The sequence below is a fragment of the Chiloscyllium plagiosum genome, unplaced genomic scaffold (genome assembly GCF_037043375.1).
Source record: "Chiloscyllium plagiosum isolate Xiang-an unplaced genomic scaffold, Cpla_swu_hap1 HiC_scaffold_25, whole genome shotgun sequence".
Lineage (NCBI taxonomy): Eukaryota > Metazoa > Chordata > Chondrichthyes > Orectolobiformes > Hemiscylliidae > Chiloscyllium > Chiloscyllium plagiosum.
In genome coordinates this window covers 10,114,345-10,128,841 of record NW_028270163.1, presented here as the reverse complement: position 1 = coordinate 10,128,841, position 14,497 = coordinate 10,114,345, and the positions used below count along the sequence as shown (strand labels likewise).

Below are 14,497 nucleotides of genomic sequence, written 5' to 3'. Positions count from 1 at the left end.
AGTGCTTTGAATCCTTTTTCTGCAGCAAGGACCATGCGATGTGGAATTTACAAACAGGGCTAGAATTTGAGCTGATGATTTTAAGTGCTGTTGCATAAAGCCTTTCAAAGGACAGCTTTTAACCGTGTGTTTTGTTTCCTCTTGTTTTTGGTGCTGACTTCAAACAGCATGAGAATGATGTGCTAATTGTTTCAAACCCTAGAATGACGAAGTACTGAGGTGGAGGTCAATCAGAGTTTGGTGCAGGTTTGTTCTTTTGAGTGCATTATAAATGGATAAGATACAGTTAACTGGATGAGTATTTCGAGCCCTGTTGTAAGTGGAGTACAGGTGTGAAGTATGTACATTGCTTTCCAGCGTATTTAGTAAAAATACGTTAGCATCATCGGGTAAAGAGTCATCCGTCAGTGCTAACGACCACGATTTCTCAGACTGAATATCAGACGTCAGAGAAACAGCCTCCATCTCAGCTAGAGGGATCTAAAACAGGGGAGAGACGACCAGTTGTGAGAAACTAGGACAACAGTTCATAGATGGACTTTACACCTCACAGTCTGCACACTCACTTACCAGTACTCTCTCAGAGTGGTAGCAGGTTTTTAAGTACAGGTCCACTACAGCATCTGGACACTCATTTTGTTTTCCAACCCCAGTTTATTCTCCCCAAATTCTTTCCCAGCATGTTATCCCACTGATGGGATATTATTAAGGGGCTTGCTGGCCAGTGCTTCGATTGGGACTGCCAATCAAAGTTTAGTTGACTACAAGCCTTGTAAATAATTTCCTGGGTTCAATTTAGTTCTGGAAAGGGATCCATTTTCCTTCCCCTTGTTGTTTTAAAAGTGCACTTGGGAGTCCATCGGCTGCTTGAAAATAGAGGTGAGACTCCAAAAGAGCAGACAATACTGCCTTAAAGTGTGAAACTATTTAAAAATGCAAACACACTCTCCCAGTCTGCCGGCACACATTCCAAGTAACATTACAAAAAGGGGGTAGGCTATTCATCTCCATGGGCTTGCCTACACATTCAATTACATTGCAGCTGTTCTGAAAATCTCCCACATTCCTTTGAAAACTATCCCTACCCATTTGCTTCAGTCGTGGAGATCTCCAATTGAAAAAATTCAGAGCCTGCTAATGGTATTCTGAGAGAAATGAGCTGGTGATAAAGGGAAAAATGCACTTACAGTCATGATGAAAAAAAGGATACAGATCATATCCCACAGGGTTTTGGAAAGGCTCACTTTAAATCCCCATTTGGCAAAAAAAGAGAATAGATAAATTGATTCCTTTGTACTCATCTCAGCTGCAGACAATGCTAGTGTGCGGTGTTAGTTTAGTCCATTTCCCTCTTTTCACTTTTCTGTTAAGGTGATGGAGAGCAATAACATCACTGTGACCCAGAGGCTTCGGATTAATGCTGAAAGGTTGCAGGTGGAATTTAATTTGGCTGAATTTAAATCTGATTTTGGCTAATTATCAGTGATAATGTCCATGGAATGATCATCAATTAAATACTTTTAAGGAAAATAAAATCTGGTTTATTCATGTCCTTGAGGGGAATCTGTTGTCCTTACCCAGTCTGGCCTACATGTGACTCCCGACCACACTGGCCCTCTGAAATAGCCGAGTTGGCCACTCAGTTCAATACAGAATGGGTAACAAATGTTTTGCTAAGGTTTAAGGGCTATTGCTGGAGTAAGGTTCCTTAGTATTGGCAGCTCCCACTTTATGATGCACCAAGTGACTATTCTTCCTGTGACAGATCTTGGGCCAATTAAAATTGGACAGAGTTTGGAATGGGTCACTCATTGAGGTTCCCCTGAGCTTCTGTCGGCAGTGCGCAGCTGGCTGGTTATACTGTGCAGTCCCTTTAAGAGTTATACTCAGAGGTTCATGCACACACCTTAAAGGGGGCATTGTTTGCAAACAAGTTGTCCCTATGCAATACATTTGTGATGGCTGTGTCAAGAGCACCTTTGAGGGAACAATGCTGCCAGGATTGTCCTGGAGTCTCCCAGACATTACTGCAAGGAAACCAGGGAGTAACTTCACAGACCAACCAAGCAGTACCCTCTTTTCCTGTAATGTGAATTGTTGTTCTCATTTGAAATTTGCCATCCTTGTATTTCCCTGATGAGAGCAAGGCCAGAAGAAAAAGCTTCAGAAACATATCGCCCTTCTCAGTATCATTTACATTCTGTCCTACCAAGCCACTGCATCACTTATTGGAAAAATACTAGAATAGAGGAACAGTGGCAATTAAAGGCTCTTTGCTTGGGCAGGGTGGTTGCAGGAGGGAAATTAGATGTTAAAACTCTGGAGGTGGCAAGACCAAATGTCATGGATCCCAGTTCATTATTCAGGTGAACTGAGATCAAGAATTATACTTTTGGTCTTTCAAAGAAAATCATTTGAAAAGATGTGTAATCATCTACATAAAGTCTGGAATAAGATTTAATCAGAATAACATCAGCACCCTCTGAGAAAATAAATGGCATCTCTCACATTGACTGGATCTACTTCACACAATTGGAACCCTTGTTGGCACGTATTTACAGTCATACAGTCATGGAGGTGTACAGCATGGAAACAAACCCTTTGGTCTAACTCATCCATACTGACCAGGCACCCTAAATTAATCTAATCCCATTTGCCAGCACTTGGCCCATATCCCTCCAAACCCTTCCTAATCATATACCCATCCAGATGCCATTTAAATGCTGTAATTGTACTAGCCTCCACCACTTCCAGTGGCAGCTCATTCCATATATGCACCACCCTTTGCGTGAAAAAAATTGGCCCTTAGGTCCCTTTTAAATCTTTCCCTCTCACCCTAACCAGTGCTCAATCCAGACTCCCCAATCCAGGGAAAAGACCTTATCTATTTATCTTATCCGTGCTCCTCATGATTTTATATACCTCTGTAAGGTCACCCCTCAGCCTCTGATGCTCCAATGAAAACAGCCCCAGCCTATTCAGCCTCTCCCTATAGCTCAAAATCTCCAAACCTGGCAACATCCTCGTGAATCATTCTGAAGCCTTTCAAGTTTCACAACATCCTACCTGTAGAATGGAAAACCAGGATTGTACACAATATTCCAAAAGTGGCCTAACCAATGTCCTGTACAGCTGTAACATGACCTCCCAACTCCTGTACTCGATGTTCTGACCAATAAAGGAAAGCATACCAAATGCCTTATTCATCATCAACCATCTTTCTTTTGGATAGGTGGGTGCTTTTGCAACCAGAAACCCTTCCTGCCGTTAATCTTCCCCATTTGCAGGGCTACACTGATAACTGCTGGCCTACCTACATGAGTGGCATCCCTTAAACTGACTTTAACTTTGACTTTCATCAGATAAAATACAGTAAAAACCATTGTGGAATTGCCATAGACACCATAAGAGTCTGCTCAGCCAACCAGCAAGTGATGGAACTGCTAGATGTAGTTCCTGCCTCAGGCGACTGACTGTGTGGAGTTTGCACGTTCTCCCCGTGTCTGCGTGGGTTTCCTCTGGGTGCTCCGGTTTCCTCCCACAGTCACAAAGATGTGCAGGTCAGGTGAATTGGCCATGCTAAATTGCCAGTAGTGTTAGGTAAGGGGTAAATGTAGGGGTATGGGTGGGTTACGCTTCAGCGGGTCGGTGTGGACTTGTTGGGCCGAAGGGCCTGTTTCCACACTGTAATGTAATCTAAAATGTAAAACAGACCAGCTTCGTCTTGGGTGAACTTCAATGTATTAACTTGAGTGTTTGAAAGTGCATACTGCAGCCTTTCTGTACAAACTGGTTGTGCAATTGGTGCGCAATTGATTCTACAATCCACAGAGGATGATGCTAAGTGCATCATCAGTAGAGGAAGAAAGGTAGAAACCAATAACTGCTGGGTATTTCAAGCTTGAGCACATGCTTAGCCAAGTGCAATGGTATATTAACATTTCTGTTAATCTTCCTTAAATGTATATAAATCGAGTGGGAAAGAGGAGCCTGTCATCGTTATGGTTATGATGAAGAGGAAAAATTGCCTGTCCATCCAAATACATGTCTGAAACAATTACTGCAGTGTTAAATAAATAATAAATGTGTTTAGTTGCTGTTTTTATTCACTGCTCAATGTGGACTCTGTTGAGAGATCTTTGTGCCTCTTGAACTCTGCAATTACAAGTACACACTGCTGAAAGCTCCTGTAAATGCCTCACGGGAAACAGGCATGCTCTATAATCGCAACAATCACTAACGTTTACCAAAAGACAAACCATATTTGGTTCAACCCCTGCACTTCTGCACAGAAGGTTAAAAAACAGAGAATCACAGTATCGTGAGGAAACAAGTGGAGAGTAGCACGGGTCATTTATCATCCATACCTCTGCTTCAGAAAACTCCTGCTGTGGAAGTGACAATTGGACAAATTCTAGAATAACTGATTCCTCTGCCTAATTGAGGGTGATGAAGATTTACCTTCCTCCCTATACAGTCTTATTACTGCTACAACAATCGGGATACTTGAAGCTCTTTTCAATTCAAGACAAAACTGAGGTTGCTCGGGCAATTTTGGAATAACGCTGTGAGCTCCAACACATTTTAGCAAGAGTAAACATGGAACAAAAATCTGAGATTGTGAGTGAACCTTTCAGTTTCAATCCTTCCTATCAGCCGTCAACAATAAATTTACCCGCAATCTGCAAGCACCAAGTTATTCTGTGGTCACTTAAATTCAAATGTTTAAGAGCAATGACTGATTTAATTTGGAATTGTATGCCAGCAGGATCTCCTGCTCCTTAGATGCTGCCTGACCTTCCCTGCTTTCACACTCTTGACAAGGATTAAACACAATGTTGGATCAAATCACTGCAGGCACTGGAATCTTCACCAAAAACAAAAAATGTTGGAGATCACTGTGGGTCAGAGAGCATCCATTGAGAGACAGCAAGCTAATGTTTAGAGTCTAGATGACTCTTCATCAGAGCTGATGTGACTGCAATACTGGGGAGGTTGAAGTAGTGGGGCAGCAAGGATGTTGATAGCTCAGATTAAGTGGCATTTGTATCATCGATAGTCACAGGTGAGGTGAGAAGTGGCAGATGGAGTAAACGTGAGGTGCTGCATTCTGGGAAAGAAAATCTTAGCAGGACTTATACACTTAATGGTAAGGTCCTAGGGAGTGTTGCTGAACAAAGAGACCTTGGAGTGCAGGTTCATAGCTCCTTGAAAGTGGAGTCACAGGTAGATAGGCTAGTGAAGAAGGCGTTTGGTATGCTTTCCTTTATAGGTCAGAGTATTGAGTACAGGAGTTGGGAGGTCATGTTGCTGCTGTACAGGACATTGGTTAGACCACTGTTGGAATATTGCTTGCAATTCTCTATTGGCAGGATGTTGTGAAACTTGAAAGGGTTCAGAAAAGATTTACAAGGATGTTGCCAGGGTTGGATGATCTGAGCTACAGGGAGAGGCTGAACAGGCTGGGGTTGTTTTCCCTGGAGCATCGGAGGCTGAGGGGTGACCTTATAGAGGTTTACAAAATAATGAGGAGCATGGATAGGATAAATAGACAAAGTCTCTTCCCTGGAGTGAGGGAGTCCAGACTAGAGAGCAAAGGTTTAGGGTGAGAGGGGAAAGATATAAAAGAAACCTAAGGGGCAACTTTTTCACACAGAGGGTGGTACGTGTATGGAATGAGCTGCCAGAGGAAGTGGTGAAGGCTGGTACAATTGCAACATTTAAGAGGTATTTGGATGGGTATATGAATAGGAAGGGTTTGGAGGGATATGGGCCGGGTGCTGGCAGGTGGGACTAGATTGGGTTGGGATATGTGGTTGGCATAGATGGGTTGGACCGAAGGGTCTGTTTCCATGCTGTACATCTCTATAAGTGGTCGGAATGTGAGAATGACAAGAACATAGTTTCTCTCTCACCACGTCCTCTCTCCCCATCCCCCCACCCAAGTGGGACTGTCTGTTCTTCCTAGTCTGGCAGTTAGACACACCTTTGTTCTGCCATTCCCATATTCTGATCATTTAATCTAAACTATCAACATCCCTTCTCCCCCAGCACTCCAACCTCACCCCTTCCACTTTAGCATAAATGCTGGCTCCTCCACACTTCAATTCAGCTCTGATGAAGAGTCACCTAGACTTGAAATGTTAGCTTTTTGTTTCTTCACGGATGCTGCGTGACCTGTTGTGATCTCCAGCATTTTTGTTTTCATGATAAGGATTAACCAGATCATCTTGTGGCCCCTTTGTGAGGGCTTGTCTATTCAAACACCCTGCTCATACCTTGACAAGATAAAGAATAATCAGATTTAAGGCAGTGATTCTTACCAAACATGCTGCTAGTAAGCTATACAGTATCATTACATATTACATATCACTATATTCAAGCTATACCATATCAGATTAGTCAGCATGCAGAGAGAAAAGCAAGTCAGTAAATAAATGAACATTAACATCATTGAATTAAATACCACTTATGCATCACACACATACACAAGCTCATTTCACTGTCAAAAATCAGCTGTGATGCAGTCAATGCAATTACTCTGTCTACAAAATTGTTTTCATTTTGTATTAAAAGGCATAGTTCTTGCATCACAAATAGCATAATTTTACTGATTAACTTACACTCTCGCTCTCCAGTTGACGATGAGGTCAGTTCCACCAATGTTAATTGCCCATTTTTCACATGTGACCCCAAGCAGCACTCATCACTGGGCTGCCTGATCAAGGGCTTATGCCTGAAACATTGATTCTCCTGCTCCTCGGATGATGCCTGACATGCTGTGCTTTTCCAGCACCACACTCTCGACAAGGACAGCATCGTCCAGTATATCCTCACTGTCAGTCATGTGTAGGCACTATTCAACAGTCCCAGAAATCAGGAGTTCACACCTGGGTGAACCTTGCCCCTCCCAAAAACTCAAAATATGTGCAGCAAAGGCCAACTGGAGACTCCCCAGAGATGCCTTGGCTGAGATTTGGTAGCTCAGCATAAAAATATACAAAAACCTTGAAAACTGCTCTGGGACTTTTGATACTATTGCATGGCATGGAATGTGCTGTTCTACAGAAACAATCATCAAACCCAGAATTCTGGACCCAAAATAAAACACGTTTGCTACAGCCATAGCCTGTGAGTTCCTTGCTGGAGTCTGAGAATGGGAGGTGGCATAAGTCTGAACTAAATTCATGAATAGAATGCTTCTAAACTGTTAAAATGGGGAGAACACGAAATTGGACATGATGGAGCTTCATCTGAATGTCGCTTTTTAATCCCATTCATTGATTTGACACCAATACTGACATACACTAAGTTCACTCTTCCCAGTCTCACTCCCTGTTTTCAAATGCAGTTTCCATTTTCAATGGACAAGAGGCATTGCCATTTTCCCAGGTATATAGCCATGTACATAGGGATTGCAATTCAACCAGATAGGATGAATGAGACTGAGTGAAATAGTCCCAGATGTAACCTGTCACCGCCTAACCAGCTGTAGCGATATGTACTCTACCTTGCTACCTTTATGAGTAAGTCATGGCAAGTTCTCCGGATCAAAGGTAAACCTTTAGCAACACAATTACAGTTAGTCACTTGGTAGCACAGAACTTGAGTATTACTAGAAAAAGAGATATGCTCTCAAAGTGTTTCATCTTACATTCATCAGAATACACACAAGAAAATCAAATTCAAAAGGAAGATCAATTTACCTACCATGTGGAAAACTGCTGATTGGTTGGCAAGTGAATTCTGATTGATCAAGGCGTGGCTGTGCAGAACCAGGTCAGGAAACAACTACTATTGCCCGCCCTTCCCGTGAATGCAAGACAAAAACTTCAACAACACCTCTATTTTTTCAGCAATAGACAATAACAGTTCTTACTATTGGCTTCCATTGTTGCCACCTGATACAATGCAATCTACAAAGCAAATAATCTGGATTATACTACCTGAAATGAAGAGGTTCACTTAAAGAAAGGAATTTGATATATGATGCTTAAAAATGAAAAGTTTGTAGAGTTATTGGGAAACAGGGGAGGAGTTGGACTGATTAGATAATTCTTTCATAGAGCTGTTGCAGGCATGGCTGGTATTGCATGATTCTGTGGTAATTTATCTGCTGTACCCAGGAACTGTTTCAGTTGTAATGTGACTTATTATACTTTGCTGTTTTCTCAAGTGGTAGACAAGGCTATTGAATGAGTGGGTGAATCACAAGACTAGGGAGATCTCAGGTATTCTGGTTCAATGCAAATAAAGTAGTGGGGAATGAAAGTTGGCTTTAATGGGTTACAGAGAGAAACAGTTCAGTTTCCATCAGGAGAAATGTGAAACAGGCTACCCAAACAATGTCACCCATTTTACATTGTCACATGGTATTGAAAATAACTAATATCACATCCTTCCCCATACTTTCCTCCTTCCTACCCCAATGCCCAAAAAAACTATGTTAGCAACGTGAAAGTATATTGTATCAAGTTTCACCAGGCCCGGACATGCTAGTACTGAACAAAAATTGCTCATTGCATGTCCCATTATTGTTTCTGGCAGAGTTCTCGTCAAGGTAACATTAACCTGTGAAGAATGGACCTTTCTTCCTCATGAGGTAGCCGTGAAGAAGAAATTACAAAAATTAGAATTTCAAATACACTGTTTTGCTTGAAGGCATTCCTTTAAATGTTTTCACTGAAATAATTTACATTTTCTTGTGCCTTACCAAAACAATCAATGGCATGTGAATCTATTCAGTAGTTAAAGGAGATACGTTACTGTCAATGACGAGAGAATAGGTTAATCGTGGAGAGCTGGTAGCAAGTTATCTGTCTACCTTCAATCACGACCTTCAGGGTGAGTCCTTTACCTGGTTAGGTCAGTCTGAGAAACTATAATCATTCATGTCTGGTTTCGTGCTGTGTGCAATATCCAATATTCAAAGTGATTTGGATGCAGTATGGTCTGGGGCCTGTGAGAACTGAAAGTATTAAATTAATCACATTAAGATGGCACCAGTCTCTGACAAATCTCAACATGACCATTGAGCCCAGCAGAAGGTAAAATGAAATAGTATTACAACAACAAACAATGCAAGGCAAATAATTCCATCTCCAGATCAGGAACCTCAGTTAACTTTAAGACAAGACCTCTAAGGCTTGGACTGGGCAAGCTTTAGGCCTAGGATTTGAAAACATGAAATATAAAAGTTTCCTTTATGTAGAATCAATTGTTTTGGTAATTTCCTTTCCCCTCCCCCAACAATCTAACATCCAAAACAACAAATTGACTATTATATCTCAATAGAAGTAAGGAAGGGGGTGACAAAAAGTATTAAAACACACTCACTGTTATAGCTGAAGGTAATGAGACTGAAATACTAAAGAGAACCTTTTTAAAATTTCTCCTTTTGTCTTCTCTTCGAAGGGTGCCAACCATTGCCGAGGAAGCTGACTTTCCCTTGTGTGAGTCTACACTGAGAATGTCTGTAGGCTTCTTTTTTAACATAGGGACTGTCCAGTTCACCCACACAACACACATGTCCCAGCAGGAATCACTGAACAGCAATGAGTGCAGGAATCTGAATCCTATTGCGTAAGGGTGTGATTACAAACTGAAGCCACTCTAATGCTACCTACCCAGATCTATTCAGTCCTATGATTGATCCTAGAAGCTCCTTAACCTGTATGTATTGGTACCATACCCAAAGATTGTATTGTTATGTCCTTTTATCCTAAAACAGCAATTTCAACTCCTGTCTTTTTCCTACATGACAACTCCATTCAGCATTACTTTATTTGCTGTCATGAAAAGTGGGACATCCCAAGATTGTGAAAGGCACTATATAACAAAGTTTTACTTTTTTTGTTCCCTACTAGACAGGATTAGGTGGTCTACAAGTGTAAGATTGGAAGTTTGCATCTTAGGCTGACTCTATTTTAAGTAAAGTGAACCACTTTTACACCAAATTGAGTTACGCCAGTGGCAACACCACTTGTCTCCTGGTAGGCTCTAAGTTGGATATTCTGTAATAATTTTGCCAGGTCTCTCATGGTAATGGAGTATCCAAACTCAAAAATATTCCTATGTTTATGTATCCAAAATTTCTATTACATACAACTAAATGGCTTTTTCTGTTGACAAATCACCTATGGCAATTGTCAACTATTGCATCACCTATGTTTCCAGTTGTTCAAAGGACAGAGGTAGCGAGATAAAGCAAAATGGAGGTGGATGGAGAGATGAAGCATTCTACCCCTGCAGTGCCCATCTCTCTCTCTCTCTCTCTCTCTCTAAAGCCGTTAAGTGCACTGGTGGACACCATATGCTCCTTCTTCAAGGATACCCAGGCACAACTGTAGCTGTGGAAGAGGGGCAGACAGTGGACAGATACGATCCGCTCCACAGCCAGCTGCCTGGACCTGTTTGTAACTAGCTTGGTCAGGCCCAAAAGCAGATCCAGGAGCAGATCCTCTGATCTGCCGACACTGGGTGCCCAAAGAGCAGTAGCGTGGGGCTAAAGTGCAACCAAAAACACAAAAGGTTTCTCAAATAACTAAAAAGGGGGTGCAAAACCCACAACCAACATAGACGTGGTCTACAAACTCCCAGAGCCACAAAATAGACAATTAGGCTGTGAGTATGTAAGCTCGGGTGGAGGTGGGGGCTAGGTGGGCAAGGCAGAATGCCCTATCTCCCTAACCAATTTAGCTCTCTCCCTGCCACTCCATCACCTTCACCTGCATTGTCCTTATGCTCTGCACATTAATTGAACAATTGGAAATATGGGGGATGTAATGGTGGTAGTTCATAGGTGAAAACTGTCACAGGTGATTTGCTGATGGAAGAAGTCATTCAGCTATGTGTGATACCACTTCTGGATATAGAAGAAAAGGAACATTTAGGAGTTTTGATACTTGATTATGATGAGGAACCAGGCAAAATTAACACATAGGACTACTGTGTGTAATACTTTCCAATCCATGTCTCCACTGGAACATAGGAGAGACTCCCACATAGAGACATTTCCACGGGGCAAAATATCCCTCTGTTCTTACACCTCCAATACTGAGCAAGTGAAGAGATTCTGGACCAATTTCACACTGCCAGCTGGGATTCTCAGTGGCTGAATAATGCATAACAAGGACTTGGAGGCACATTAAATGCAGCCAATGGATGATGCGCCTTGTTGGCAGGGTCAGGTCCTATAATCTCCTACAGTGCAAGAACATGACCAAGAAATGTTGCAATTAGCTGTAAGACTGATGAATGTGCAACAGAATTTCAAGGCATCATCCTCATCCCAGTTGAGTCCCCTGTTCGGGATTTATAATTCTCTGTGCAGTCCAAAGCTGTCCAAAAATGGAATACTGCTCACATAGCAGAGAAGTGGAATCTCTCCAAAACCTGAATACTTGCCCATCCAGCTGAATAGGCCTAGCTTTGCCCCAGCTCCAACATCTGGCAAACTCATTCTGCTCAAGATGTGAATATTGTTGCCAGGTGCACTGGAGTTCTTCTAACAATTGTCTCGCACGATTGGGCAGAACACAGCAAAAAGTAATAAGTGGCCTGTCTTTCAACTTCAAATCCTGGCCTTTCTCTCTCTGAGACGTCCATGCATCTTGCCACAGGCATGATAGCAGGCATGCCTCGGAGTCAGGAAACTCTGGATTTGAGTCCCACCACAGGCTTGAACACAAATGCCATATTGTAAAGCCCATACAGAACTGAGCACCCCAGTGCCTGGATGCTGTCATCAGTTAACATTTTAGGAGGCCCTGCCTGCTCTCTCTGGTTTATATAAGAGATCCCACACCTACTTTGAAGAGCAACATTAGCAATCTCTTTGGTCAATATTTATCCCCCCAACCAATATGACGAGGAAACTGATTTTGTGGTTATTGATTACACTGCTGCTTGAGGAGCTTTACTATGAGAAATTTCCCTAAATACAGCCATGAGTGTGTTTCAAGATCATTGGCTTTAAAGGGCTTTGGAATGTGGTGAGGTTGTAAAACCACTGTCTAAAGTCAGCCACCTTTTTCTTTAAGAATTTTTAAATGTTAAAGTATAAGGCAGATGATCCTTGAGGGCACATTCTTTCATTTCCTTCAGTAGGTGACACACTTCCAAAAGAGTTGAGGAGCCTGACCTGATGGGGACAGGATTTAAAATTTGCAAAGTTAGAGCTTGTCTTGGGTTCCTAACGCCACTGGGACAGTTTAACACAAGAATCATGGAATAGGAAATACTCAGAGCTGAGAAAAAAGCTATTCCTTCAGTTCTTTAATAAGCTTGAAATTTTGAAATCTCTAATTCGGTGAGGCCAAACAGTCTGGTGCACAAGTCATCTTTGTGAATTCATCTTTGAATTCGCTATTGGGTCACCAGAAACAATCCCACCATTTATTCAAGACTGACCTTTCTGGACTCTCTTGTGCCAGTTGCAGTTCAGTTCTGTGTTCAAACCTGCACGACCCTTTCGTTGCCATGGATGCTATTGGCACTGTCTGCAGAAAGGTGACAGCAGGCTCCAATATGGCTGCTGCCACTCACTGATACCACTTAACACCCGGAGGCATTCATACTGCAGACTCTAGATGATGAACTCATCTCATTGTCAATGAGGTCACCTGATGTTCAAAGTAGGACTGTGAGAGCAAAGTGGCTCTTGGAATTTTTTCGGCTCCCAACTCACATTGAAAAGTTGGTCTTTACGAAGTGGGGAGATAGATAGAAATATTTCCCATATGATGCCTATTAATGTAAGTACACTCCCTAAATGTCCACTCATGCAGAATAAGACTGATTGCAGTCAGGAAAAATGCCCTTCATAATGTATTAACCAGAATGACACTTTTGCAAAGCACCTGTTGTATCCTCATCAATGGATTCCCTTTGCCTCATTTAGCCTTCGTCTTTTGAGCCATTCTTAGGTTCCCGATCTGAACAAGGGACTTTGGTAGAGAAGCTAGAATTATTAACCTGTTTCTCAGCACAGCATTTGTTTTGCTGGGAGATGGCGTAGTTATGGCAGACAGAACCTGAGAGGTTGTCCATGAGGGTTAACTCTCCTTCCAGTGAACCTTGGATCAGCAGAGACACGTTGTCGAAAAATTGCTTGTCCTGTGTACACAAGGTACGTGGGAAAGGAGGGCAAAGAGAATGGAGTGGTTAACCAAGGAACGGAATGGTGGATGGGGAAGGATTGCATCAATACATTACAAGATGGATAGGAGATGGAAAGGAAAAAGAACACATCATTAAACAAAATTCACACTTAGTAACGGTGAAAGTGTTGGTGTACAACATTGGAAAACAACTGGATTAATTGTGCTCTGAAGGTGTACATTGTAAAGAATGATTCAAAGGAGCGTCGCTCTGAAAGCTAGTTAGCTTCCAATTAAACCTGTTGGACTATAACCTGGTGCTGTGTGATTTTTAACATTGTAAAGAATGGATGTTCTCATTAGGGATGCAGGATGTTGATATGAAGATATTATACTTACAGATATTTATTTCTGATGGCATGCAGTATTAAATAATTACCTGATTCACACCAACAGGTCTGACATAGATTGGGATTAAATTCTTTTTGATGGCAGAATAGGCTCCTAAACTGGAGCATATGCACTCCGTCAGTTTCTTTTCTTCTTTTTGTTTCTTTTCTTTTTCTTCTTTTTGTTCCCTCTACTTACCTCCAATTGGTGATGGAGAGTTAAGGCAGTGCGAATTTGTACCTCCGTTTCTTTACACCGAGCTTTATAAGGATTATGGTGCTGATCTTTTAACTTTATTTGATCATTTTTCTAATTTATACCTAAAATTTTGCACCGAGGTATCTTTGTACCTAAAATGGTGCCATTGACACTGTACATTTTTCACTGTATTCCTGTATCCTTGTACTTGAGTACATGTGACATTAAATATAATTCTAATTCTAAATTTGTTCACAGTTCTCATTATTTAAACAATGATTTCTCAATCTAATGATTTAAAAATTAATTTCTGTGTGTTCACAAATACCTCATTACCTTAACCATTCCTGTAGCATACAATCATATCAGATTAATGCAAAAGAGGGTTGGAATCCAAGAATTTTGGTCTCCTTCACACACATGTTTAGAAAGGAGTCAGTGAGGTACAAATTGATTGTACTTCAATCCTGGGATTGCCAACATTTCAGACCTGTCCTGGATTCCCCAAGAATTAATTTCTGGGATGTTCCTACCAGCAAGATTAGGAGACAATTTGCAGATTAAACATATTATAGGCTTTTATTTTCCATTTCCTTCCAGCCCTTTCAATTATTAGCTGGGCATATTGGCTGTTTGACAAATCAATGGGCTTGGTTTATTTTGGTTAAAGGAGGGTATTGTGCTGTGGGAATAGTTGGTGTTTTTGGGAACAGATTAGTTGGGCAACAAGCAGGGGAGAATGGGGCAAGGGGCCATTACTGATGGGAGATCATGTGATGAATCCTCCAGGGATACATCTAACTGTGGAG

At 41.7% G+C, this 14,497-nt stretch overlaps 1 protein-coding gene across 8 annotated transcripts in view; it reads right to left on the bottom strand.

Moving 5' to 3' along the window:
• The window catches only part of cacna1g (calcium voltage-gated channel subunit alpha1 G), a 611,364-nt gene that overhangs the window by 22,568 nt on the left and 574,299 nt on the right, over positions 1-14,497 (bottom strand). For 6 of the 8 annotated variants that reach the window (XM_088000446.1, XM_088000447.1, XM_043714394.2 and 3 more), the window contains 2 exons: positions 12,976-13,116; positions 346-480 (listed from right to left, as the gene is read on the bottom strand). In XM_088000446.1, the coding sequence (XP_087856572.1) occupies positions 346-480; positions 12,976-13,116 (276 nt within the window). The remainder of the gene's footprint in view (positions 1-345; positions 481-12,975; positions 13,117-14,497) is intronic. The other 2 variants (XM_043714393.2, XM_088000445.1) reach the window with 1 other exon arrangement.